This window comes from Populus trichocarpa, chromosome 9, assembly GCF_000002775.5.
Source record: "Populus trichocarpa isolate Nisqually-1 chromosome 9, P.trichocarpa_v4.1, whole genome shotgun sequence".
NCBI classification, from domain to species: Eukaryota; Viridiplantae; Streptophyta; class Magnoliopsida; order Malpighiales; family Salicaceae; genus Populus; species Populus trichocarpa.
The window spans coordinates 7,588,347-7,616,186 of record NC_037293.2 but is presented as its reverse complement, the minus strand read 5'-3'; the positions used below and the strand labels follow the sequence as shown (position 1 = coordinate 7,616,186).

Here is a 27,840-nt window from a genome sequence, read left to right as displayed (position 1 = left end):
GTACTAAATCACAGCCCTTCCTTATTTAAGCCTCTTGAGAGATGAAGTTAGTTGAGAATTGAGATATTTTCTTCTCTCTCCATCCACGTACACAAAATGCAGCCTTTTACATACATAAACATAAACAGGCGCGATCCTTTTATTTACCTCCTCTTAAGAATAATTAGATCCCCCTCTCCCTCTCTGTTGTTCTCCATCTCCATGTTCTCTCATCTTTTTTATCAAGTGCGTGAACTTCCATGACCTTTGAATTAACTGCATTTTCATGTCTCTCTTCAGTTTTTTTGGTTGTGATCGGTTTGTATTCTATTTGCAGGTTGCTTTCTTACCTCGACGGGTTTAAGCTTCCGAGTGTAGTAGTTAGTTTCAAGGTTATGGAGTGGCTTTGATTTCTATCGGTAAACGAGCATTCCTTATGCACACACATGTTTCAGTAATTATTTTTGTTTTTATAACTTCTTGTGTTTTTTTGTTGTGTGTTGTGTGATGGATTATTGTTACCTGACTTTATATTGATCTGTGTATTGAGGTTCTTGCATCAATTTCCTAGCATATCTCGCAATTCTACATGGTTTGACGTTTTCTAGGTTTTTTTTTTAATCACTGTTTTTTCTTTGCTTGACATGGTCTAGGGTTTATTTTTTCCTTTGTAGAAAGGAATTGTTACAAGATAGTGGTTCCGGGAGCTCTATACATGTAAGAGTTTAGCGGCGTGACCTAATTTGTGGTGTTGGCTTAAGACACAGTGATGAGAGAGGGGTTTCCTCAGGTTATGTGAGTGGGTGTAATTGAGTTTTTGGATTGAGCTCGGAAATTACTCAATGATTGTGTTGTTTTGTGTTGTATTTATCCCTAACAGTGAAGAAATTTTTTCTCTATGTACAGGCTGGCAGGATTTTACCAAACCAATTAAATCTTGTGCCCGCACTCATATTGTTGTCTTCATTTTTCTATTAATTCGGTTTGCTCAGTAACTTGTTTTGTGCAATACTGATTACCTTAACAAGTGGTGGTGGAGACAACCCTTTGGATTGGATGCAATCGAAACTAGTGCTTGCTTGATTTAGTTTGAGATTCAATACATGGTTGAGAAATTTAATTGAAGAAAATGAAGATGACAGAAAACAAGTAGAAGATGAGGGGATTTGGCCCTTTCACTTCTTACTTTGATTTGTGCTTTATATTTGATGATTAAAGGATATGATCACTCGATAAGGTTTCTAAGAATAGAAGGTTCATACGTGAAACAAGTCTTTAAATCCATAAAAGACGCTGACACTTTGTCCAAGGTTGTTTGATTATGCTTGTGTTGCCATACAATCCTAGTGGAGGGAGAAAAGAGTTTTGTTGTCTGGTATACCTAGAGGAGTGGAGGAGAATAAAGCCTGTGCTAATGGGTACTTAGAGTTTTTTATGGTCGGAGACTGCCTGAGTAGAGTAATATATTCTCGATGAGTTGACGGAAACTTCTGTCAAGAGATGGTAAATAGAGGTACCCTTCTGAATTTTACTAGGAAAGCTGATTTATTGAGTTATACATCAGCGCTGCCATGTTCTCATATTGGATGGAGTCATGATTGTCTGCTGATTTGGTAGTGTTTAGCTGGTAAATGACTGTAAATGGTGTTTAAAGTTGTAGGTATAGATGGTTCTGGGTGCTTCCATGTCCAAGTTCAATGTTTCTTTCTCCCTCCTTTTAATGGATTCTTTAATATCCATAAAGTACAGAAGGGAAATTTCAGGGTTCATTTTAATGTGTGACTTCTCAATCAATAGAGAAATTTTTATTGGGACTCTTCATTTGTATCATCACTTACTCCGTCTCAACAGAATGGACCATGATTTCTTGCTCTCCTGATTTTATCTCTGAGATATGAGTTGCTGTAGGCTTACTGTGTCTTTTTTCTCCTGCTTCTTGTAGTAAAGGTAGAGTTTTCTTTCTTTTCTATAATTTTTCCACCCAACCTAATGATTGCTATTCTTTCAATGCTTAAGGACAAGCTTGTTTTTTTTATGTTTATCTAACCCCCCATGTTTTAAACCTTATGGGTATTCAATATCACTTGAAAGTTAGAAGTTGGTAACTCTATTTTATACTTTCTATTTTTGCTGGCCTCTTCACTTTGTATTGAAAAGCTAGAATTTAGTGATTCTTGTAAATCTAATTCATTGAAATTCCATCATTATAAAAAAATAAATAATAGAAAGGAATGCCGCAAGTAGAGCCATTGTGACACCCATCAAAGGAGTAGTTACCCACCCCGGAGCTACTTTACCATATTCCGAATTCAATGGTTTCAATGAATCCCCTACAATAGTTTGTCTTGGACCAGATTTAGAACTCCCCTCAACGCTTTGTGTAGCCTTTTTTGTATTAACTGAGATTTGTTGACTTTGTATACCACTCCGTTGTAAATAAATGATCTTATCATAGATCCATTGTGGTATGGAAATTCTTATTCTTTTCTTATTATATAATAATGGAAATAGCAACCCTAGGCGCCATCTTTATATCTGGTTTACTTGTAAGTTTTACCGGGTATGCCTTATATACTGCTTTTGGGCAACCCTCTCAACAACTAAGAGATCCATTCGAGGAACACGGGTGCATTAGGATAAGTAGCAAGGCCTAATGCGTGGAGGTCCTCTAGCTAATATAGACTACAGGGAAAGGAGAGAAGGAAGCAGAGTGGATTGGTGACCTAAGGCCAAATATATTTAGCATAACCCAAAAGGAAGCAAGCTAATTAAGACTGTGTTTGTTTTCCACTGGCTTTCATGTTAGCGGTGAATTAAGCGCAACAACATGTTTGGTATTAAAGAGAATTGAGTTTTATGCTGCAGGACCCATTAAAAAATTGAGTTCAAAACGCAGGTTTTGTGCAGCAGTTTTTACATGTTATTTTAAATGAGTTTCATAAATATTCTTTACTGATCTCCTTTTAACTATTTGTAAAAAAGCCAAAACATGTTATCCAAACATTTTATATATGTTTTTTGCTATACATAAACTTCAACCACAATTTTTATCAAATACGTATCTAAATCCAACTAACTACAACTAAAAATACTTTTTATAAACTTGTTTTTTTCAAACCACAACCACAAAACTTACCTTAAAAACAAACACACCCTAAGAGTTCCCTAGCCCTAAAGCTATTGCCTTGATCCCTATCATGGCTACCAAGCCTTTTAAAATAAAAGTCCATAGTGTCTTATATTTTGGATGAGTTGCCTCCCTTCTTCCATGACCTAGGATGAATACATTATAGATTATACCCCTTCTGCCTGGTTTCCTTGTTTGCCTGTAGTGCACTGGTCGTAGTCTATGGTGTTCGTCAAGCATTATGGTGCCCGTAGAGGAGTTATGAGCTTCAATACTACTACGAGTAGTGTGAACAGTGGAGAGATCCTCCACTGTTTACTGGGCTGGGCAGCGCCGACGCAGCCCAAAATGGTTGGGTCGGGTCCGGCCTAGTTTTTCAATGTTTCGATGAAAACCGGGTATTTTAATACCGGTAGGGTGGTTGAGTCCTTGACCTAACCTGAACAAATGCAATACGGAGCACCTTCTCCATTCTCATTCTCATCTTCTCTTAGAACTCTAGCCTAGTCCACTCCCCTTTGTACCAGGCATGAAAAGCCACTTGAATCCTAGAAGTAGATCCTAAAAGCCATGAGTTTAGGTCTAACCCCGTATGCATTCCACTCAGGACTTTGCATCACACATGCGTCGCCAAAACACCTAACCTTAATAGTTATGTCTATTGGCTGGACCCCATGCTCCAGGCTGGTTTAGCCTGTTCCATCACCAACAAGGCTATGAGTCAATGCTTTATTCAAGACAAGTCTTTCACTCTATTCTCTTTGTTTCGAGGGTTATTAAGGCTTTTAAAATCATCAATTGGCAACCTTGGAGCAGAGGGCCCATTCCCGAGGAGGGAGTTCCCCAAACCAGCACTATCATGGCATGTGCTACGTCCTAATGTTTTTTTGTTTTTTTATCAGGAAACTTAAGTAGCGTTTTGATTGAATTTAGTGTACATTTTGTTTTTGCTGAATGGGAGCATTGTGTACTCATATCATGTTGTTTAAAACTATTTTTGCTTAAACTGATAGGTTATAGTGTAACAATGATCGTCTGAAGATTACGTGCTATATATGGTAGCATTCAAGAAATTTGTTTTCAAGATAGGTTATAACTTGGAAAGCAGGTTACAATCATGTAGGTCATGTTTTATGTCATCATGCCTGCATGTTATGTTCTTAAATCAAAAGAAAATAATCATCATTAAATCTTGAAATTCAAATAAATGGGCTTGTGTTTTGTAAGATATTTATATGGTTCTATTAACTGTTAGTAAAGAACCACTGTGGATCATGTTCATTTACATTGCATGAAACTTGTTCCGGTCTTGCTACTAGCTTCCCATTATTGGTTTTGAAATAACAAGATATGCTTTTTTATTCAGGAGACATGGATTGATTTTGGTACTTGTAACTACTTTCTGGCAGTAACACTACACAGTTCTCTGAAAAGTATGGTAAGTAAATTAAATGTAATAAATCTCGCTCATATGTGTCTAAAACAAAGTAATTCTTTATAAATTAATTTGAGAATACATGGTTTGATGACTCACTCAATCCATTATGTAGTTTAACTGATGGAATTAAGAACCTTTTTTGCCACTGGCATTACAACACGTTACTTCCTAATCAGTCAGTCTCTAAATTATGGTATTAGTTCTGGTAGGGGGCACATTAACTGTTGACATTTGCTTACATTGGTCTCGTGGTCTTGATTTCAGAGAGCCATCTTACTCAAGGGCCATTGCTTATGCAACGGTAAAGTTATTGGCTTGGGTTGCAGAGATGCTGTTTTGAATTTTGTACAAAGTAACTTTATGGAAAATGTGAATGGGTAAGGTTACCTTCAGATTAAAACTAACTTAGCCCATAAAAGGTTAGATTTTGTTGCTGCTTATTGACACACTCAAACTTATGAATGAATGCCTAAATTGAAGTCAATTGAGGCCCAAAATCACTTAGACCCAAGTTAACAAACTAAAAGAAATCCGTCTCCATCATGTTTTGCCAAGTGCCTCACATGAGGGATCTCTAAGTTGCAGGTATTAAAATTCTGTAGAAGTAATTCCATTTTTATTTTTTATGGTTGTGTTATTATGTCTGCGAAGTAAGACCAAGTTAAAATCATAAAATCTTTAACAGCATGGAGGCTCAAAGAGAAATTTTGGTCACACACACACACATGAATCTTAAAAAAATTATCTTTTTAATCTTTACAGCACATCTTTTTATTATGAGTGGTGGTACAAATATATTGATTACTGCAAAGGCAACTCAGTGGATGCTGGAAACACAGATAAGTGGAAGTTTTTTTTTTATTTATTAATGTCTTTAGTTTTAATCTGAAAATCGATATCAAAACAATACAAGTTCCATGAAAATTGTCTCACTATCCATTCCCATCTCCTTTGTTTAATGTAGTGTAGACACATGTGAGTAAAACATAGGTTTGGTAAAGCATGAATATTGGAAGATGCATCAGCATGCACGCTTGCTGACAGTGGTTGTACTTGCCAGTCTTCTGATTTTTCCACTAATGAACATCTAAATGTCCTTTACAGTTGTGTTGCTCTGGTTTTAATCACTTGCTTCTGTCACTATCAATTCCCAATTGTTTGTTTTCTCATGTTGTGAAGTTTGATGGTATACTTCAACATTTGGAATTTCACTTTTGAAATGGAGAATTTATTGTTGGCTTCCCATTATATATTGATGAGCCATTTCTGAGAGGCAATTTTTAGTCTGTGTTAAGAATTACCTGAGACTTGGAAATGGCAAGTTACACTGCTCAGAAGCTGCTGTACATGAAAATTATCCATTTGTTATTTTAGGAAAAAGTAAAATCTTATATGAAAAAAAAAGCAGTTAAAACTAATGTTGCTTTGGGTAACAGCACAACAATGGCGCTGGAAAATCTTTGAACAATGCCAAAGGTAGATGCTCTGCCCTTTATTTACTGAATTCCTTTACACACACACAAGCACAATGCTTTTATATGCTCTGTCTTGTACTTTAAAGAATCCTGATTGGTCTTGAACTTCAGGTATTGGATATTATCCACTGCTTTTACCGAGGAGTCCTGTCTGCTTAGAGCTCGTCAGCCGAGTTCTATGCTAGACCTGGCAAAGGGAAATGAGGTACAGTTATTCTGACTATTTTAGATTTATGAACTTGTATTCTCGAGATATTGCGTGTTTTTTTTTTGTTTGCAATATTACTGCATAAACTATGCTGTGATGTTTAATTTAGTCTTTATTCAAGGTTTATAGTTGACGAAATTTCTGATAGAGAACATAAGTTTGTGACAGCATTTTTATTCTTTAATCATTTAATGATACTAAAATGCAGCTTTTCTTCATTTACAGTTATGAAAAATCCTGTTCTAGTTACGCTTGTTTCCCTCAATGCCTAGATTTTGTTGCATCTATATGACAAATGTACTAGGTTTTATTGTGTTTAACTACAGGGATTATGTTTTTGTCATTATAAATCAAGCATTCTGTTTTGGTAACTATACTATCTCTCATTTGAAGTTGGTATGTTGTAAGATCAAGCAGCATATTATTGTTTTATTGACTTCCTACATGTTCTTTCATGAACTTCTATTTAAAGAATCGAAGAATGTATGCTATTACAGGAAAGCATATATGGATTATATCGTCCAATAAAACAACTATCATCATCTTATGAATCTTCACTAAGCAAAGCATATATACATAGCACATTTCTTCTAGTAGTTCAATTTTGTTGATCACATTTAAATGTTTTAGACATCTAGAGTACCCAACTCATATTGAGCTTTCCATTCTTGCATATTTGATACAGATAGCTTGTCCAGCAATCATTTACATCATTCTCTAAACATTGTATAAAATATATCATACCAAATAGGATGGTTGTGCTGCTGAACATATTTATCTTAGCCGAGGCTTGAGATCTCATCGCTAGAAAGCATGCACACTTCAACTTAGGATCAATTTAATGGATGATGATTGATAACCATCTTCAGATACAAACTGCTTTCACTATTGAAGTTGCAGCCTGTTGCAAATTTTGAAAAGAATGTCATTGGATTATGGTGAAGCCAATTTCTCATAACTATTAGTTGTACAGTTTCCCATATCTCGTGAAAAGAACTTACCCCAGTTTCATTGATTTTCCTGGTGCCTCGATGTTATGAGGATGTGGCTGGCTCAATTGGAGCTGGATTGGGGCATGCGAGTCATATCCATTTCCTACTGTGCAAGGGGCCTGGGAAGCCCTGTTTGCTTCATCCACATTCTGTCTTCCATAAACCTGGGATAAGAGTGCGGTTATGAGTGTTCAGTTTCTAAAATCCTGAAGTTTAGGTTTCACTTTACTTATGGCTTACTGCTCTTGATATGGTTCCTATGCACAAGACATTAAATTCTATTCGATGTTGAAGAGCTAACTGGTTGTAGGATTGGGAGTGCATTCTACGAAGACCGACCAGGTGTATATATTCTGTCAAGGTTCCTTATTTGGTGGTAAAAGATTAAGTTCGGAGCCGAAGGGGAGGTGGAAAATATTTCTTAGTGATACATGTGCTGCCAAGACTTGTACCTCACGCAGTTCTGAATTTTCTTGACTGACGAGTTTAACCTTCTTGTGCAGCTCAAGGTTTTCTTGATAAATTAGATTACCCTGCAATGAAGCCGATGAAAGCCAGTGAACATGAGAATGTCTTTACAATCAATTCGAGAATTATTGAAGTCAATAGTCTTGGAAAACCTTTCTGTTCAGGTCTTTAATTTCATCAGTTAAAATTTGTTCCTGTGTAAAAAGAAAAAGGCTGCATCAGCATTATGTGCATGCTGCATGTGCATATAAAAAGTGATCTTGAGATCAGGGAGGCTTTGCCTTTTTCATTCGAACTCCTTTCAAACTCATCTCCAGCTGGTTTTCTAGATTCTGTAGATCCTTGGCGCTCAAACCAGACAGTTCTTCTCCCATCAATTGCCTGCAATGTCACAGAGGCAAGTATTAGGTGTGGTGCCAGAGTCTTATACTTTGTCCATGAATATGGTGCTAAAAAAAAACCCTGTTCATAAATACATAGAAAGTCTGGTAGCTTTTCTTTTCTGGCGGATGTGGCGTCAACTGTGATCAATGATATGAAACATTTAGAGATATTTTTGCCAGTAAGGTTACACGGCTGTAAGTTTTTTGATCAGACAAGCCTACACATCATCATTTGAAATCCAGTGGTGATGTGTTGTTGAGATCATCTATTGAGAATATTGGGTGATTATTAACTTTACCGATGGCATTCTTGCAAGTATTGCAGTTCCTTCCTCAAGCTTGCTGCCTCCCTTTGCCAAAACTAAATGAAGCACACATCATTTGACAATCAATAATTCATGTAGAATAGAATTTGATGAGAGCTGCATTAAGAAGTGACTGCCTTAGAAATTTGAATGTCACGCAACAATCTACACACAACACTCGGGGTGTATTTGTCATTTTGCTGCCAAACCTCCATTTCAAGAATATTTTATTTTATTTTTATTTTGCTCAAACTTAATTTTTATTTTGTATTTTTAGATGTGCATGTTAAAAAAAATTAAAAAAAATTATCATGATATATTTATAAATAAAAAAACATTTTGAATCACAATTACAACAAACAATATGGTTATTTGTGTGCAGGGTTTTGCACACAAGGTAATGAAATGTTTTAAATTTGTAGATGTTCCTGTATGGTGATTTACTGCCATAATTGGTTGCAGAAAGTTAAAAGTGGACGTTGCTTGGCCCGTTACAAGATCGTATCATTTATGGTGACCCTCATGCATGTTATGATAATGATAGCTCAGAGTTGATGATCTTCTATGCTTTTTTATTGTATATGACTTGGAACCACAATGATGCCATCCGATGTTTAGCCTTGGAGCCATCTCCTTGGCATACAATTATTATAATCTATCTAGTGATTGTGAATGACGGGTGCCTTAGATCCAAATCCCTAATATCTGGCTGACTGTGCTCTATTTGTGGAACCAACTGCTCTGAGGCCTGTTGATGCCAACTTTTGGCGTTCTTTTTTTTCTTAAGAAAAAAAATCAGGGGCAGATTTAAATCCCAGTAAAGTTCCCCTATGGGAACGGTGAAAAACCGTGTAACTAGTTATAAATTTTGTTCCTGTATAGATTGACCTTTAGAGCCCATTGACAGCAATCCTCCTGAAGTAATTCAACTACTCAAATGCATATGCCACTATGCATGCTGTAAAAGCTGCCAAGTGATAGGGGTGTTTGGTGGGTACATACCTTGACTTCCGAAGCAGGATTTAACAGCTGCTGTTGCTCCTCCTTCTGTTTGTTGTAGCGATCGATGATGGACTTCATACTGAATGAGAGCAAGAAGTTCAAAAAAAAAAGTCATGGTTTCTTCTTTGTGGTGATAATTCTTCGAATTTGGCATCCAGGAATTTCATGAACTAATGATACTAGTAAGGTGCAATCCACAAGTTAGAAGCGGGACGAATGCTCACAATTGAAAGAAAACTATAGCGCATCTGATGTTATGTAACTAATTGATGCCCCCATCAATGCCTTATCAAATTTGCATGTGAAATTGGGACACTGTCTCCATATTTTCTGGTCACTGTTCGAATGATCTACAGTTTAGATCCAAGTGAACAAATGAGAGTTGCTGGCGCACCCTGTCTTTACCTGTCACCTCTCAAGGCTGTAACGGAAGTATGGTGTAGAATATTGCCCTTTACTGGCCAGGGTCCTAGGACCTTGGTCTCAGTTACAGGCAAAGAGAAGGTACTCAAATATCTTTCTTGTGGCCCCCCTCGGTCTTCAGCGCTTTGATTTTGTTTTCAACGAGCCCAAAAATGAACAGTTGCCAATATTTTCGTTTTTTTGTTTTAAGAAACTAAATTTGGCAACTGATTGGCTTGATTTTTTAAATAAAAGAGTGATTTTACTAACAATACCTGATTTTATCAACGTTATTCAATTTTTCATCGCTGAATACAGACTTATTATGTCAACTGGTGACCGCCGCCACTGGGCCCACCTAGCCAACGCCACGATTGGCGGGTTGCAGCAAGCTAAACTGCGACCTTCCTATATGTTACAATTTTCACCGGTCACCACAGTTAACCACGCCAGCATTGACGCTAGTAATCCAAGGTTAGGTGCTTTGGTGAAGTGTTTGGCTGGTTGCTACCACAGCCAAAGGTCAGTGGGGGCTGCCATCACCGCCATCACTTGGTGACCACTGCAATTATATCGTAGGCTCGTTTATTGTCACTACTACAGATATTCAAGGGGCATATGGCCCAACTACCGGTGCCACCAACCAGTATCTTACTAGTTGTTACCATCACCACCATATTAGCACCCGTCCACCACCAGCAACACCAATAGTCACCACCACCTTTGGCGAGTATGCACCGCTATGAACTAATAACAACAACTAGTAATTACCATCACTTCTGGAAATCAAAAACTAAAAATTAAAACCATCATACTAAACGAGTTGCTGCTTTTGACAAGACAAAAAAGAGGGGGGGGGGGGGATCAACATGGTAAAGGAGGGAAAAAAAAGGAAGTGATGCAAAAACAGACCGTTAAAGTTCGCAAATATAAGAAATTGAGGATGCATATACTCTCTTGGATATTGGTATTATTATAACTTGCTAGATATGGGAACGACATTGATCTTCATGGAAGAGGTGGAAGCGACACAAGGCACTCAACGTCAAAAGCCCTTTATTATTCTTCTTTATCTAAACAATTTTCTTGATTCCAATCTAAATTAAATAAAGTTGCACATACATGTCTATATATCTTTTAAGTGAAAATCAAAGGCATCCTTTATTTTTCGTATAAACTATAAAGACAATTAAGTATCTTGTGGTAAGTTTTATATATATTTTGAATCTAAATTATGAGAAAATTTTGGAAAAACAAGCAGCAGTCGAAGGATAGGTTAGTTATACTTTTTTTTTGGTACATGAAATATAAATATTATGCATATATCACATCACTCTTAATCACTCCTATTTAGAGACCAAAGCTTAAAGGACATTTTTTTTTTTTAGAGAAGCTACAATTAGACGTGGGGATTAATGTGAGACTCCAACGCTCAGCCTCATGGATGAGTGTTCCATGTAGGGGTTATAAAAAAACTGATAAACTAAGAAAACAAAAAAAAAATTATCCAAAAAAACCGATCATACCGATTAGAATATTTAGAAAAAATCTCGGTTCGGTTTGGTTTTCGATTTTGTAATGCAGAAACCGGTTAACCCGAACCGAACTGGTTCAAAAAACGATACTATAGTATAAATAGAAAATTTTGCCCCCTCTCGCCTCTCCGCTAACCCTAACAAAGCACCCACCCCCTCTCACCTCTCCCTCTCCAATCTCCTTAGACTTAGAAAATAGAAACACAAAGATCCAAAACAGTTTTTGTTTCCATCATCACTTACAAACACAAAGATCGTTAGCTTGATTTGCCCAGTAACCCTAGCTACCAGCACCCGCCCCCTCTCGCCTCTCCCTCTCCTTAGACTTAGAAATAGAGAGATCCAAAACAACCAGACACACCAAATAATTGAAATTTGAAACCAATCAAGTCTCTCAAAAACAGATCGACGTTTTTCATAACCTATCCATTATCTAGTTGGCCTTTCCTCTTCATCTACGTAAGATCACATGGTACTCCACAGTCTCCACTACTCCTTTGTTGAATCAGTTCTATAACAGTGAGTTTTAATTTTGTTTTTTACTTTTTAATTAATTAATTAATTAACTAATGGCTGCTCCTATTTTGCCGAACTTTATCATCTATTTAATTTATTGTATTTGCTTTTTTTTCAATGCAGAGGTCAAAGATACAGTTGCTGTTTTAAATGCTCAAAAATCCATTTATAAGGTAACCATTTGTATTTTTGAATGCTCAGCATGGTATAGAAGGTCAAAGATACAGTTGGTTTATTTTTAATTTATTGTATTTTTTTTGCGTACACTATACAGTTGCTATTTGTGCTTGTTTTAATTGGGTTTTTATTCTTGAGCACTAAAAGGAATGTATATATTTTGATTTAGTGCTTGCGTCTTTGTTTGAGTCACAACTTGAACTGATAAGAAACAATGTTTTACTGGGTATGCTGTGGTTTGCGTCTTTGTTTCTGAAACACAGTAAACTATTCATGTTTGATCCTGCTCTCAATTCAAATTCTTAGGATTATTTAGTTTCACAAAAGTTGGGTTACAAATTTGTTTTACTAGGTATGTTGTGGTTCATGGCCTCCTTTATTTTTGTCACAGTTGATTGTTTTCTTAGGATTATTTAGTTTCGCATTGCTTTTAACCTGCCTGTTGTTGTGGTCTGGCATCACAACACAATTTCTATGAAGCAATAATAAAGCATTTTCTTTTTATGTAATTTTATCAGTAATTTTAATTTCCACTTAAAAGCAACAATCAAAACTAACCCTTAATTAATAAATAGATAACAGACAGTTGACTCCACACTTCACTCACTCACTCATCACCCTATCGGTTTTTTAACCAGTTGACTGTAGTGTGTTTGTTTTTAAGTTTAAAACGTGTTTTTAAATCCTTTTTTTCAAGTCCAATTGACTGTCTATTACTTCTTCTGGTTTGTGCAGTTTAATTTCAGTTTGGTTTAATTTCAGTTTGGTTTAATTTCAGCTTAGCTAAATCTATTACTTCTTCTAGCTATTTTTGGGGTTCTTTTACCTATAGTTGTTGGCTGTTGCATCATTGCTATATACTGCATATTCCAACATGCATAAATATTAACATGTTTGCATTTGGTAATTACAGATGGAAAACCTTCAAAATCAAAATGCTTTATCCACTGGCACTACCCCAACATCAACCAATGTCTCAACTTCAAACACTAACCCAACATCAACTACTGCAGGATCCGCCACGGATAATAAAGGTAAACAACTTCAAGTCCTTACATCAAGGAAAAGAAATGTTGATGATAAAAAAAAAATCACAAATTTGGGATCATTTTACAAAACTTGATGGTGATCCTACAACCCCTAGAGCTGAATGTAATTATTATGGAAATGATTATGCATGTCATACTATTATTAATGGGACAAGTAATATGTGGAGTCATTTAAAAGTATGCAAAAAGTTTTCTTTTGTGGTTGATAAGAAGCAAAATTTTTTGATATTAGAACCTAATAAAGCAGGGGGTGAATCAGGAGATCGAAGTGTGGGAACTCTTAAGGCAATAGGTTATGATTATGATGAATGCACACAAGCACTAGTAAAAATGGTTATAATTGATAAGTTGCCTTTTAATTTTATGGAGGGTAAGAGATTTAGATTATTTTCTAAGACCTTGCAGCCTAAATTTGACATTTCTTCTCGTTTCACTATTATGAGAGATTGTTTGAAACTTTATGTTGAAGAGAAGAAAAGATTAAAGAGAGCTCTTAAAGGTCAACGATTATGCTTAACAACAGATACATAGACATCAATCCAAAACATTAACTATATGTCCTTAACGACTCATTGGATTGATAATGAGTGGAATTTGCATAAAAAAATTCTGAATTTTTGTCATGTTTCCAATCATATGGGTGAGACAATTGGTCAAGTTATTAAAAATTGTTTGTTATATTGGGCGATTGATAAAATTTTAACTATTACAATAGACAATGCAAGCTCTAATAGTGTTACTATTTCATATTTAAAGAATGTAATGAAAGATTGGCCAACTAATATATTGCCAAATGAACATTTGCAAGTTAGATGTTGTGCACACATTGTAAACCCTCATTCTGTGTGATGGTTTGAATGAGATTAATGTTTCTGTTGTTAAGATTCGAAATGCAATTAGGTTTGTGAGATCTTCACCTTCTAGGCTACTTGTATTTAAGAAGTGTACAGAAAAGTTGCATATAAAGTGTAAGAAATCATTGTGTTTGGATGTTGCAACTTAATGGGATTCAACTTATTTTATGTTAGAAGCTGCTGAAAAGTTTGAAAAGGTGTTTGTGAGGTTAGGTCAAAGTGAACCTAGGTATATGAGTTACTTTTTGGAGGTTGATTCAAAGGAGAATAAAAAAAACATAGGGCCACTTAGTTTGGAGGATTGGGAAAATGCTATAACTTTGCTGAAGTTTTTAAAGATTTTTTACATGATTACATTGAAATTTTCTGACTCATTACATGTCACATCAAATTCTTTCTTCAATGAATTGATTTATATGCATACAAACTTGTTGCAATTGTGTAAAAGTAGAGATAATCTTTTGAGTGGAATGACGATGAACATGATGAGTAAGTTTGAAAAGTCTTGGGGTTGTGAAGCAAATCAAAATTTTATATTGTATGCGGCTAATGTTTTGGATCCACGTCTTAAGTTGAAATATGTAAAATTTTGTTTTGGTGAATTGTATGATTATGACAAAGCACAATTGCTAACAAAAAAAAGTGAAAGATAATTTGGTGAGCTTGTATGAGTTTTATTTGAAAGCCGATAAAGTGGTGGATGATAATAGGCATAAACAAGATGTTGATGATGCTATTGATGACATATAGGTAGATGTTAACACTTTAGCTCGATTCAAAAGGCACTTACAGGAGGAAGATAGTGTGAAAAATAGAAACAAGGTTGAGAGGTATTTGTTTGATGGTTGTGAGTATCCTAATGATGCTAAATTATATATTTTGGGTTGGTGGAAGATTAATGCTTCAAAATATAAGATACTTTTGAAAATTGCACAACATGTTCTGGCTATTCCTATATCCATAGTGGCTTCCGAATCAGCCTTTAGCACAGGCGGTCGTATACTCGACCAATTTCGAAGTTCTCTTTCTCCAGCAACAGTTCAAGCACTTATTTGTTGTCAAAATTGGTTGCATCATGGTTCAATTCCAACTGATAATAGAACCTTGATGAATGATTTTGAAACCTACGAAAACCTTGAATCAAGTAATGTTTTTTAAAAACTTACACCTTTTATTTTATGATTTATTAATTTTAATTTGGTAGAAAGTTGCATCTAGCAACGGATGATAATTAGTTCGCAAATTGTGATGCATTTATTGAAAACGTGTGGTAAAAATACTATTTTTTTCTTTTTATATCTTCTAATTTAATTTATCATGTTATAATTTTATATTATGAATTTCAGGAATCAAAGTACAATGTTCTTGAAGTGTTTTTTTATTGAGACGATGTGCAAATGGAAATTTATTTTTTTTGCTTGGAGTGTTTTATGATAATGTTATTTGTTGTTTTTTCTTTAAGCCCTTTGAAGGCAATGGTTTGTAATTTGAATTTTAACATATTGGTGTGTGACTGTGTGTTATTTAAACTTTTTTGAAGCAGAAAAATATTAGAAAGGTAAAAAATATATTGAACACAAGATTGACATTAATAATTTAATATAAATAAATATTCAGTGGCCAAAAAACTTAATAAACACAAGATTGACAATAACAATTTAATACAAATGAATATTTAGTGGTAAAAAAATTAAATATACTTTGGAATCTTTAAAGAAATTAGACAATATCAACATTAATTCCAAGCCCATCATAAAGCTCATTACAAAGCCAAATAAAGCCCAAAAAAAGCATATGGGTTTTTTCGGTTTTGGGCATCAAAAACCAAACCGAAATCAAACGGAAACCGGTCGGTTTAGACCGGTTTCGGTTCGGTTTTTTTTTCGGTTCGGTTGTTTTTTATGGGTAAAAACCAAACTGAACTGAACACCTCTAGTTCCATAAGGTGTTCACTCATTCATTATCATTAATTATATGATTATTATTTAGGAAAAATTACTATTAGGCTCTAAATTCTAATTATTTAAATTACTTTTAGTCCCTAAGCTCTTTTTATTTCTTTATAAATAAGGAGATTTTCATCATCCGCACGGAATATTGATGAAACAAATCTCAATTATGCTTTAACTTTGTGTTCTACAGGTTTATTTATCTTGCCTTCTAATTTCTTAAACGTACGTTTTTCTTATACCTGTTGCTATTCAATTTTCACTTCTAGTATTACTTGACAAATATGACCATCTCCTTTGAATTTGACTGATTGATCGTTGTCTATCCTTTAAATTTCATAATTAATTCAAGTTCATGAACAATTTCTATATATACTGAACCTAGCTCGCAAAGGAAACTAAAGAGGAAATATAAATATGAATAAACATAATGAAAATGATAAAGAAGCGTAGGTATCATGAAGAAAAAAGGTGTAAACTATGAAGCCGACAAAGCGTAATTGAAAATTTAAAAGGTGTTATTAAAAAAAATGTACGTTTGATTAACATTCAAAGATGATAATTTTATTACATAAAATTCTCTATATTTATTTTAATTAATCCTATGCAATTGGTAAACTTGTTTAAGGGTTTGATTCGGTTGATGTACGTGTATATACTATATTGAAGGTGCATATATATCATTGTTTCCCAAGTCCCAGCACACAGGTGTATCAACAATTCTTCTCTTGAACCATGCACCCTATAGTCCTGGGTAAAAACTTCATTCTAGGACAATTTACTTTATACCTCTCAGTTAAAAAAAAATTTACTTTATATCTCGATAATGGTTAGGCAAAAAGGCCCGGAATCCTCACTGTCATCAAGGTTCTTTACCGTGATGCAAGTTTTCGATTAGCAGTTCTGGAAAAACCTAATGCTACGCATGGTAACTAAGCTAGCCCATGTACGTAAAAGCTTTCTCACTATTAGATTTTACACACTGATACACACACACGCAGATATATATATATATATATATATATATATATATATATATATATATATATATATATATATATATATATATATATATTTGTGTACGTTGGTCTTCCAAGAAGCTTTTGTGTTGCATACCGTTGCTATCCTAGCAAGAAAAGAGCATTGCCTAGCACAATAGTGAAAGAGAAGGTTTGCAATCTAAATATCCAAGCAATGCAAATGATCTTGTAATTTAGTGGCACTCTTGCAAAAGAAAGTGGGATTAACAAGAGCTGGATTAGGATTTATAAGCCTTGAAGGCAAAGATGTAAAATACTATAATCGAATTGAAACAACTACAAATCCCACTTTCTTTTGCAAGAGTGCCATTACATACCGGAAAAACTAAACATGAACCACCCCTTCACTGTTCATAGAAATAGTGAAGAAGGCCCTCTTTTCTCTTTTTTTTTATTTAATTTTATTTCTTAATGTTAAGTTTTGATTCATTTTTGTAAACCACTGTAATTGAATTGAACTACAAATCCTACTTTCATTTGTAAGAATGCCACTACATACTGAAAAAACTAGGAATGAACCACCCTTTCATTGTTCATATATACAGTGAAGTAGATTTTTTTTTTCTCTCTCTCTTTCTTGTTTTTTTTTTTAATTTTATTCTTCAACATTGAGTTTAGATTCACTTTTGCTTTATTCTTCAATATTTAGTTAATTTTGCATTAGTCTTCATAATTTATTTCAGCTTGTTTTTTATGAGATTATCACAGTCTCAAACAAACATCCTTATGTTTAGTCTATGCTCGATTTTACGAGCATCCATTTTTGTTATCGTATAATTAAGTAAAAAATAATTTACAATAGTTTTAAAAAAATAGTTACAGTAAGTTATTAAATTCATAACCTAAGTCGCGGGTTAAGCTGCAAAGTCTAGTTGATCTAATATATTATTATCTTATATAATATTAAAAAAAATTATCACCACGATTTTTTTTTAAGCCAAACCATATTTTTTATAAATTATTTGGGTTGTTTTTAGACCTATCAAATCAATTGATTCAAGTTTAGATAATCTCTATATGATTTAATTTTAAACTTGGATAGGGTAAAAAGATAAGAATATCAAATAACTTCCTACTACCTAAACACCTTTTCTTATATTCATTTTTTTTATTTTAATCCAACCCGTAAGTGTAGCACGGCAAATATACTAGTGTAGTCTATACTATATGGACGGATGAACAAACTCTCAAAGAATAAGAGGGTAAATGTTTAGATACGACAAGGGTAAATTTGAAGAATTAAGATTAATTTAAGTTATTATGAATGTTTTTAAAAAGAGGGAGGGGCTGTAAGGAGTCACATCTAAATATCAATTTAAATATTTCCCCACAACAGAGTACTGTTTATGCTAGGTATTTCTGTATGGTCTTGTAAAATTATACTATATGATTAATTGAGAGTTTAATATATCTTAAGAGGTTGATTCGATGGTTAAAAATGTGCGCATTCCTTAATTCCTCAGTAATATTTAGATAATTTATTTTTTTAGTACATTGAGTCGATATATATAAGAAGTGCACTCTTAAAGTCATTTAAAGAGAAATTATTATTGATTGACATGTAATTAGTTGGAGAGCAAAAATCGACTCTAATATTAATGTTTTTACATCATATATATATATATATTCACTTGTATCTCCTCCTCGAGTGAAAGTGAAATCCACCGAGGCTTGAGACATGCATGATCCAACATACCTGATATTGAAATATTAATTTAATTAATTTGAAGAAAGAATATGGGCAGTATCCAAAAACCCGGAGCTTGGAGTCGAAGAGTTTGATTCTTAGATGAAAAGTGAAGAACGTATATTGATTCTCATGGAATTTGTTATTGTGTAAAATTAAGGGATATATAGAGGAGATTTAATCTTAATTGTTGATTTATCTTAACAAAACAGATGTTCGTGTCAGTATTGAAGCCAATATATACATAATGTATATCTAAAAAGTAACTGTTAAAACACTATTGATCTGTACTGTGGCTATACAGTATCTAGCCAGTAGATGGTGAATAACATTAAAACCTAGTAAATATAGGTTTCCCTTCCTGGTTGTATGTTGAATTGCAACCTAATTAAACTTTTGATATTTTTTTAATTTTAAATTATATTTTTATATGTGTTTTTAGATATTTTAATATGTTGAAATTAAAAATAAAATTTTAAAAATAAAATATTATTTTAATATATTCTAAAATAAAAAAAATATTTTAAAAAACAATTTTTACCGACACTCGGAAACAGTGAAACAGTGTTCATAAGCTGCAGCTCCTTATTTTTCAGACTCAAACTACAGCCATTACCATCTGCAATAAGCTGCTTATGTGCCTAAACAAAATGAATGTGAATCAACAATAACCTGCAGGCTGATCACCTTGAATCCCTGATGAGAAAGGTGTCGGCCGGCAATAACATGCATGCGTATGAAAAAGGTGGTCTTCGGGTTGGAAAGCTCTCGCGAAACAAAGTTGTAACTTTATTTTATGCAATAACCTTAATTATCTCTATGAACCATATTTTAGAAGCTGTATTTTATGTAAAAATTAAATTCTAATTACCTGAGCATGGGAACTGCTTATCTTGTGAAAGAGGAGGAGAAAAGGAAGATAAAGATGGAGATGGAGGACAAATTAAGAGCAAGCAAATCAATACATGGGAACTAATTACTGTTAATTAAATCATATATACTGTATAAACCAAATATATAGAAATAGAAGAGGGGAGAGAGAGAGAGGTCTGACCTAGTGTTTGCATAGTCATAGAGTTTGCCTGTGCTGGAGAAGATAATAACTCCAATTTCTGCATCACAAAGGATTGATAGCTCCTTAGCCTTCTTGAGCAACCCATTTCTTCTTTTGGAGAAAGTTACTTGCCTACTCGTCGAATTGTCGATCCTGCGTATCACAATCTTTCCTCTCCCCATCTTGCTGATCTTGGGGTTTTCTCACTCTTCTTTTATTGCTAGGTAGATCCAAGATCTGAATTCACAACTAGGTCAATTGTCAAAAACATTACAGGAAAAATCCTTCTTGAATTAATATATTGATTAGTGCTGATATATAAAGAATCTCCAAAAAACAAATCGATGGTATAGATCAATAAAAAGATGGGATCCTTCCAAAAAATACTCCACAAAAAAAAAAAAAAACCTAAAGTGAAGGGGTCACAAACTATAGGGAATGAAACAGTAATTTTTTTTTCAAAAATAGAAATGAAGACGTGGTATTAATTAGTCTAGATATAGGAGAGTAATTGGTCTATTATTAAGCGAGAATAAACGGAAAGTAATTTCATGTAAATAGATAATTAAAGAAAAGTCTATAAATAGGGAGTTTACAATTTATCAGGGGGAAAAGAGCAAGAAAAAATAAATAAATAAAGGAGAAAGGAGAAAGGAGAAAAGAAGCATACTTGTGCTGGAGGAGGTATGATGGAGAATGGATGGAGGAAGAGCAGCTGCTGCTCCTCTTTTGGAGAAATGTTGAGGATGCCAATCTTTTGCTTTATGTGGAAAGTTGAAAGTGGGTGTTTTGGCCTTTGATGAGAGATTAAAACAAATTCTTTCTTTTAATTAAGTGGTTAATCCAACCAAGGTGTCTTAATTGACCATTCTTCAGGGTCAAGAGAATCAAATGAGGGGTTAAGAAGAGACACGAGATTGTTAAGGACAAATGTCGGTAGTTGAGAGCGAGTATGATTGATAGCGCTACACCATCAAGTGGAGAATATGATTTCCTCGTACCTGGGTCCCCGATTCCCTGCTTAGCTGTCTATCTAATAGATTATCGACACGTGCTGTTACCAAAACCGGGCCTTGCCTTTTTTTGCACTTTTTTCCTTATCTTTGTATATATTTTTTTTCTTATTTTAGGATAGCAACTGCTCAAGTATTCTTCCTCGGTTTAGACCCTGTATTTGTCCCCAATCAGTAAAGTAGCCCTTGAGGAAAATAATCTTGGAAATTTGACTCGATCTTCTTATTCAAACAAATTAGTAACAAATCTTGAATTGCTCTTGCTTTCAGCCATTTACCCTATCTTTATCTAACCTACAAAAAATAATCATTTAGTTTATATTACTTCAAGCTCTTTTTATTTTCATGTTCAGATTTCTGCGCTTGAAGGGGGCCAGCATGAGAAACATGCAACGACCAATATGAAAATAAATACAAAGTAGGAGATAAGGCTACAGGTGTAACAAGTTAACTTCTTAGAAGGTCTTTACCTGAGAAATCACAAATATGAGGGTGGAAGTTAATTTAGTTTCTTAAAGATCTGGGAGGCGGCCATCATGAATCCCTCGCCGCCTAAGCATTGAAAATTACATTCCGTCACTGCAAGTCTCGATGAGTATTAAAGAACAATAGACGTCCTCGCTCTGTTACCAAATGGTTGGAATGGCCTGAAATTGACAAGTATAGGGTTAAATTGACTGGATTTTCTCACAGGGTCTCATTCTTTCAATTCATACAAACACAACGGCTACAGTGAAGTGTTTTTCTTTCTTTCGAGTATCCGTTAGAATATTACACAACACGATAGGCTTAATCCCCCCCCCCCCCTTCCTCCTCTCTAGTATGGACTCGCATTTAAGTCTCAAATATTCACTAGTTTTTTTATCATGCCTTCGCTGGATCAGAAGTCTAGCTACTAATATTCCACGACCCATTTAGAAATATTTGACAAATATATGTTGCTTGAGCATTTCTGGCTTCCAATTAATTGGAAGCGACGAGCGGGTGTTGACCTTTCAAGAAAAAGAAAAAAAGAAGAGCTAAAAACACGTTATCACATATAGATCGGAACCAAAAGACACCAATTAGGACCAGGGATCGAAGAAGCTTGTGCAGAATGATTTACGGCATGTTTGGCGACTAATGCTCCATCACATTAGCTGTAGCAGTGGCTATACAGGAAAAGTAATGTAACGAGGCTATAGTATGCTTCGAGGGGAAAAGAATGTATTAGCGTAATTATCAAAAAGCGAGTTAAAAACGCCAAGTTGTGAGATCGATGACAAAGAATTAGCTTTGGTATGGTTACCAAAACAGGCAAAAAGATAACAAGGATACAGAAATTCGGAAGCAGAAAAGTAATCTGCTCTTTTTTGTTTCCAAGGCTGTTGGATGGCAGTTGCAACTGTCATGAACAAGCAACCGCTTGCACAACTCCGAAGCCAAAAGGAACAACAAGAAAACACACAGAGATAGTGTAGCTAAGTTCTACTCTTTTGGTCACTGCATTAAGTACTTAAAAAAGATACCCACTAGTTTTCTTTTTCATCAAAAAGGGAAAAGAATTGCTTTCTGGTGATCAGAAGATATGACTAAGGCAGAGAAGAATATGTTCTCCACACATATCTTCTGATTAATTCTGTTTATGCTCGAGCTCATTATGTTCTTACATGATGAATAAGTTAATATCTCAACTTGTTATTACATCTTTAATTCAACCATTGACATCCCTCAAGATTTCCTAGACAAATGAAAGTGTTTTGTGTGCAGATCACATAGCAAATCTCAGTGGTTTAAGAATCTTGATAAAAATATAAATTAGGAACTTGACATGCATATAAAGATTTCCATCATGCTTAATTTATTCTAAGATTTGAATGAATTAATTGACGTGTACAATATTATTTTTCAATGAACTTTGTACTTAATTTCAAGGAGACACGCCATATATAAAGTTGTAAGCAGCTTTTGGGAAACGAGGCAGATAGAATTTGAGAAATTCTGCGGTTCTTAAGATTATAAGTTATACAGTTTTCCCAGTGCTTAATTTGGAGGAAAGAGTAACTGAATATATAATAACTAATCAGATTATTTTGAATAGCTAATTAAATCACGATTCTTCTTCGAAAACGTTTTGAATCTCAGTAAGGGCTCAATTCTTTATGGTATATATATATTATCTGTGTGACTTTGTCCAGGTATTTTATAATGTTTTATCATTGAATACCATAAATTGCTTGCATGAGTCACGCTTCTCTCCCACTCTATCGGCTTGTAGATCGGAATATCGACATCATTTTTCATCCATTTTTTAAAGAAGGCCCTCCGGACTTTATGTCGATGGGGGAGGTTAGGTGTGCCTATCTGGTTATAAACAATATATTCCTCTTTTTCGCAGGTTTCATGACCTCTTGCACATGTTTAACATGGTCCATCTCGTTAATATATGATACTACTGTCATGTCTAAAGAACATTAGCTGCGTGTACCTTAATATACACAATCTCTCGTTATGATATTGTTATCTGGCTGCCCTATAGCATATTTACATTCAAATTATAGATTAAATTATTATTTTTTCTAGCTAATTTTAAGATTGGACTGGATTAAAACTGGTTCTATAACTTGTAGCGTTGATTTATCCTGGGACGTGTTGGTGTGTTTGTTTGTGCGTAAACATGAATGAAAACGCACTTAATATAAGAAGAAGAAAAGGGGAGAGATAAGCTTAATTAGAATGCTAAACCAATTCAAATCTCGAATCTTAAAAGAAAATTATCCCTCGGTACGTACCAAGAGGGATGCAAAAAGGAACATTATCGCTCAAGAAACACCGATGATCACTTTATTCAGTACCCACACAGCCTTAGGCCCTTAGGTGATGACTGCACCAACCAATACACCAAGAGATTATTAAATATGCGACTTGGTGCAAGTCTTGAGAACTCAACCTTTGATTGGATGAGACCACGTGATGGAGATTCCGCTGTCCAATAGAGATACGATGTTTCCTTAATCGCCACTTAGGTCATTGAATTAACCAAACATGGAGTACTTAATTAAAGGTAATTAACAAAGCTCCATGCTTTGCAGGTAAGAGATTAGCCAAGTGTCCATCATCAACACAATCATTGATCAGTGCATTGACCAGCTACGAACGTGCGTGCGAGCCACAACGTCTTTCTTCGGAAAGTCCCCAAACTAGAAACTTGAACTAGAAAGCCTCTTCACCCTGGAGAACGAAAAAAAACTTGAGTTCTTGCCACTTGTGGTTGATTTGCATTTGGCTGATTTCTCGAATTGCTCATCGAAGTGGAATAACGTTTTGTCTTAATTACCACATATGTAAATCTGTAAGCTGATCAGAGTTTCTTGCTCGATGGGCGCTAAGTTCATGACAAAATTAGTATTAACAGTATTATCGTTGAGAAAAATATGTTTCTCTTAATTTTGATTTTTTTATTTAAATTAATTTTTTTATATATTTTTTAATGTGTTAATATTAAAAATAATATTTTAAAATAAAAAATATGACTATGATGTATTTTCAAGTAAAAAATATTTTAAAAAACAACTATTATCACTCTCTCAAATATCTTTATCACTGATACTAATCTTTTTATTTTTTTATAATAATAAAGATATTATTGATGGAATCAATTTGCTAATAAAATTATGAGAAACACGAATTTAAAATATTAAAGGATGCATAAAATAGAATCATTGAAGAGCTCTTAAATCAAGAACACTTCACTTATTATTACGTGATATTATTGATGCTAGCTTAACATGCATTAAAAAGCCATACCACTGAAAATTAAAGATATATAGTGATTTATATTATGATTATTTTTCTAAGTGTTTTTTTTAATATATTAAAATAATATATTTTTATTTATTTTATAATTTATATTTGATATTAATACATTGAAACAATTTAAAAATATAAATAAAAATAAATAAAAGAAATCAAATCCTGCAAAAATCGCGACTGTCTAATTCAAGAGAGTGTGGGGGTAAAGTTATTATTATTACTATTATTTTATTTAGTTTGATTCCTGACGTCCAAAACTAAATATAAAGACTCACACACTACTGGATCTTTGTTTATTAGTGGGAAATGAAGGCGAAAAAGCCAATTTCTACTTCAATGGTCGGCCAATAGAATGGCTGGACAGGCTTTTTTTATGTTTTGATTAATCATGGATTTACATATACTTTTGAGATGTGCTGGGGTGGGGGGGGATTGTATGCTTGCAAGTTCATTAAAATAGATCGAAGGCGTTCACATTTCCCTGACCACTAAAATAACAAGCACTCGCATTTGAACAATTTAAAATATAGAAGGATTTAATACTAACGGATTTGAGCTTGAATTAATTATATATATAATTATAGCTTGTCACAATTAAGGTTCCCCTCCAGGAAGTGGCATTGTTAGCTTCTAGCAAAGGTCTTTGTTCAATAATGAAAGTGAAATCCTTTTTCTGACATGAGATACAAATTTATTTAACTGTTAAATTTGTTAGGATTCGTTAGTTTTAATATTCAAGTGGAGAATAGATTTATTAGGATACTTAATTTTGGATTCTATTCTATTTTTCTATTTATATTATAGTTTTTTTTTTATTTAAATGATTTTGGTAGCATTTTAATGAGATGATTTTCATGAATAAAAATTAAATATTTTGATTTATAATAAATTTTATCATTTATTTTTATACGCGGACCGACAAAAGAGGCTGAAGATGGAAACTCATCCCTTTTCATAGTACAAGAATGGTGGTTTGGAAGACCAGAATTCGAACCAGGTAAAACGAATAACCCTGAAAAAATTACAAGACCAAATTCTTCTTTCTCTTGTTTCTTACTTGCAAACAAGCTGAAAGTGCTGCCAAGCCTGGCAGCATCTAACCTTTTTTAAGGTAAATAAAAATATATAGAATAAAAAAGAATAATTAAGGTATGTTTATTTGCATGTGCATATTTTTTTATTTTTATAAAAAAATAATTTTCTGTTTTAATTTTTAATTAATAGCTCTTCTTTGATTTATCAATTTATAAAATTTTAATGTACTATACTAAATACAAACATCATCTCTTTATTTTTTTTAATTTAAAATGTTTATAATGTATCCATAACACCGATATTTTATTTTTTTTATTATAAATTAATTTTAAATTTTATTGTTCATGGCGCTACTTAGAGCTCGTTTGGGGTAACAATATAGCCAAATTTTAATAATATTTTAAATTAAATTTTTTTAATATTTTTTTTATTATTTTAATACGTTGATGTCTAGAATAAATTTTAAAAAATAAAAATAAAAATAAAATATACTTTGCCTAACATAGCCATCTTGCAAAACAAGGATAATTTAAATAAAAAAATATTTTAAAAAATTACTACATAGCCCTCTTGCAAAACAAGGATAACTAGTTGGGCTTCCTCGTTAACATTTTTGTCCATTTATTGGGACTTAAGCCCATAACAGTCTGCAATCACATATCTTTGATCAAACAATCATTGTTGGGCCTCCGGCTCAATTTATTCCTTTGTTTCCAGCTGGAGAAGGTGCTAAGATAACTCTTAAAACTCCCAAGAGTCCTTTTGAGAAGTCTCTAACAGCGTATTTGCAATCCTTTAAAATTAATTCAATTTATAAATTTTAATAAAAATCTTATGTTTATAATTATTTTAAATGTTATGATAAAATTTAATTTCAAAAAATAATACAAAAATAAATTAGAGGTTAAACTCTTTGATTTACAATTAAAAAAAAATTAATGTTAAAATTAGCTTTTGTAAAATATCTATTTACCCATAACTTCTTTTAAGAAATTTTTTAAGAAATAAGATGATAGTGACAAGGATAATATAAAACATAAAATGAATTGAATTTTATATTTTTTAAATATATAAATTCAATGTATTATCAATTAAATTTAAATTAAATATTATTATTGAATTCAATTACAATAAAAAATTACTTCCGAATAACATGTAAAAGTTTTATTTATTACATAACCTTAAAACTCATGCTATTTCAAAGGGTTGGCAAAACATCAAAAAGGAAAAAAACATGAAATGGATTATTCCAAGTCATGGCAGCCTGGTGCCCACAGTTCCTTCTATTGCATTCATTCAAATAGCAGCTTTGAAAGTCAAATGCACCTGAAGTCAACTACGTATTACATCAGTTTTAGGCTTTTAGCATTTGCGAAATAAAAATTCGTTCTTTTGGTGCTATAATGGCCGAACACAAACAGGAGATTTTTGGGTAGGACTGGAATCATCCTAACTGGGAGAGATGGTTGCCTTGTCCAAGTCATACACCCACCAGCCATAATCACCAGAGCGATGAGTATGGTAGACACAATTTCTCTTGCATCCGACTTTGCTTGCGGACACAGACATACAGCAGTAAGAGCCCAAAAACAATGTTCGATCTCCGAGGCTCTCCATTTTATTCCACGTGAGTTTGTCAACATCAAGCTGGTAAACTTCTACCGAATCCACAATGTTGGAAGATGCTTTAGAGATAAGAAAAACTAGCAAGACTTCTTCACCGGATTCGACCATTAATTCTCGAAAATGCAATGATGAGTCAGAAGGGATGGCTCTTTTCTTACCCAAAGCTGTAATCCTCAAATGAGAATCAATATTTTCTATAACTGCAAGAGTACTTCCTTGTAAACTCAAAGCGTAGAACTTTCCCTTGAACCCAATGGCATTCGTAAATCGCATAAAATGACGTCGTTCGGACGGGTTCGAACAATTGGGATCAACAATAGTGCAGTCTTCTTTTATCCATGCATGCTTTTTCCAGCCCCCACAGATTTGGTAGAAAACAAAAGCTGGATGACTGATTCCTGTCAAAACTAGAACAAAACATTCCATCTTCAGAGTATATTGCCATGGTGATGCAGACAAAAACGCACATATAAATGGATTCCTGGAATCCCATGGTGGGAGACGCCACCGTGAACCGTCAACTGGATTCCACACATCATGACCTTTAGCCACTAATATACCATATATGGGAAGATCCCAGAAAATGTAACTTAGGATATCGATCAAAATCCCAGCACCTTTTCCAATACCAAAATCCCAACTTCTTAAATGCAATGTTGAAGATGTGAGGTTGCTTTGCAGCACCTTTGTTGTCATGAAAAAAAACTTGAAGCCATGGTGGAGTAGGATTTCTT

The 27,840-nt window shown here is 33.8% G+C and overlaps 2 protein-coding genes across 19 annotated transcripts; one reads left to right on the top strand and one right to left on the bottom strand.

Moving 5' to 3' along the window:
- Positions 1–36: 36 nt before the first annotated feature.
- On the top strand, positions 37–9,684 carry LOC112328617 (uncharacterized). 15 transcript variants are annotated; one of them, XM_052455886.1, is made up of 8 exons: positions 37–225; positions 317–398; positions 4,473–4,544; positions 4,809–4,921; positions 5,307–5,384; positions 5,985–6,020; positions 6,131–6,224; positions 8,849–9,684. In XM_052455886.1, the coding sequence occupies exons 3-8, from the start codon at positions 4,542–4,544 to the stop codon at positions 9,086–9,088; spliced, it is 564 nt and encodes a 187-aa protein (XP_052311846.1). In that variant the 5' UTR covers positions 37–225; positions 317–398; positions 4,473–4,541; the 3' UTR covers positions 9,089–9,684. The 15 variants fall into 15 exon arrangements, 4 of the variants coding, with proteins under 4 accessions (XP_052311846.1, XP_052311847.1, XP_052311849.1 ...); XM_052455887.1 differs by having other exon boundaries at positions 8,838–9,684; XM_052455889.1 differs by lacking the exon at positions 8,849–9,684 and adding an exon at positions 7,723–8,368.
- LOC7478776 (MADS-box transcription factor 23) lies at positions 5,395–20,473 on the bottom strand. 4 transcript variants are annotated; one of them, XR_008060126.1, is made up of 10 exons: positions 20,311–20,473; positions 19,641–19,877; positions 9,378–9,456; positions 8,370–8,431; positions 7,969–8,068; positions 7,840–7,881; positions 7,672–7,752; positions 7,229–7,383; positions 6,972–7,128; positions 5,395–6,206 (listed from the first exon to the last, which is right to left on the bottom strand). XR_008060126.1 is itself a non-coding variant. In XM_002313922.4 (9 exons), exons 2-9 carry the CDS (start codon positions 19,820–19,822, stop codon positions 7,113–7,115), a joined length of 717 nt encoding a protein of 238 aa, XP_002313958.3. In that variant the 5' UTR covers positions 19,823–19,877; positions 20,311–20,473; the 3' UTR covers positions 5,395–7,112. The 4 variants fall into 4 exon arrangements, 3 of the variants coding, with proteins under 3 accessions (XP_002313958.3, XP_024463960.1, XP_052311845.1); XM_002313922.4 differs by having other exon boundaries at positions 5,395–7,128; XM_024608192.2 differs by having other exon boundaries at positions 5,395–7,128; positions 19,641–19,889; positions 20,311–20,448.
- Between the last annotated feature and the right edge of the window lie 7,367 nt (positions 20,474–27,840).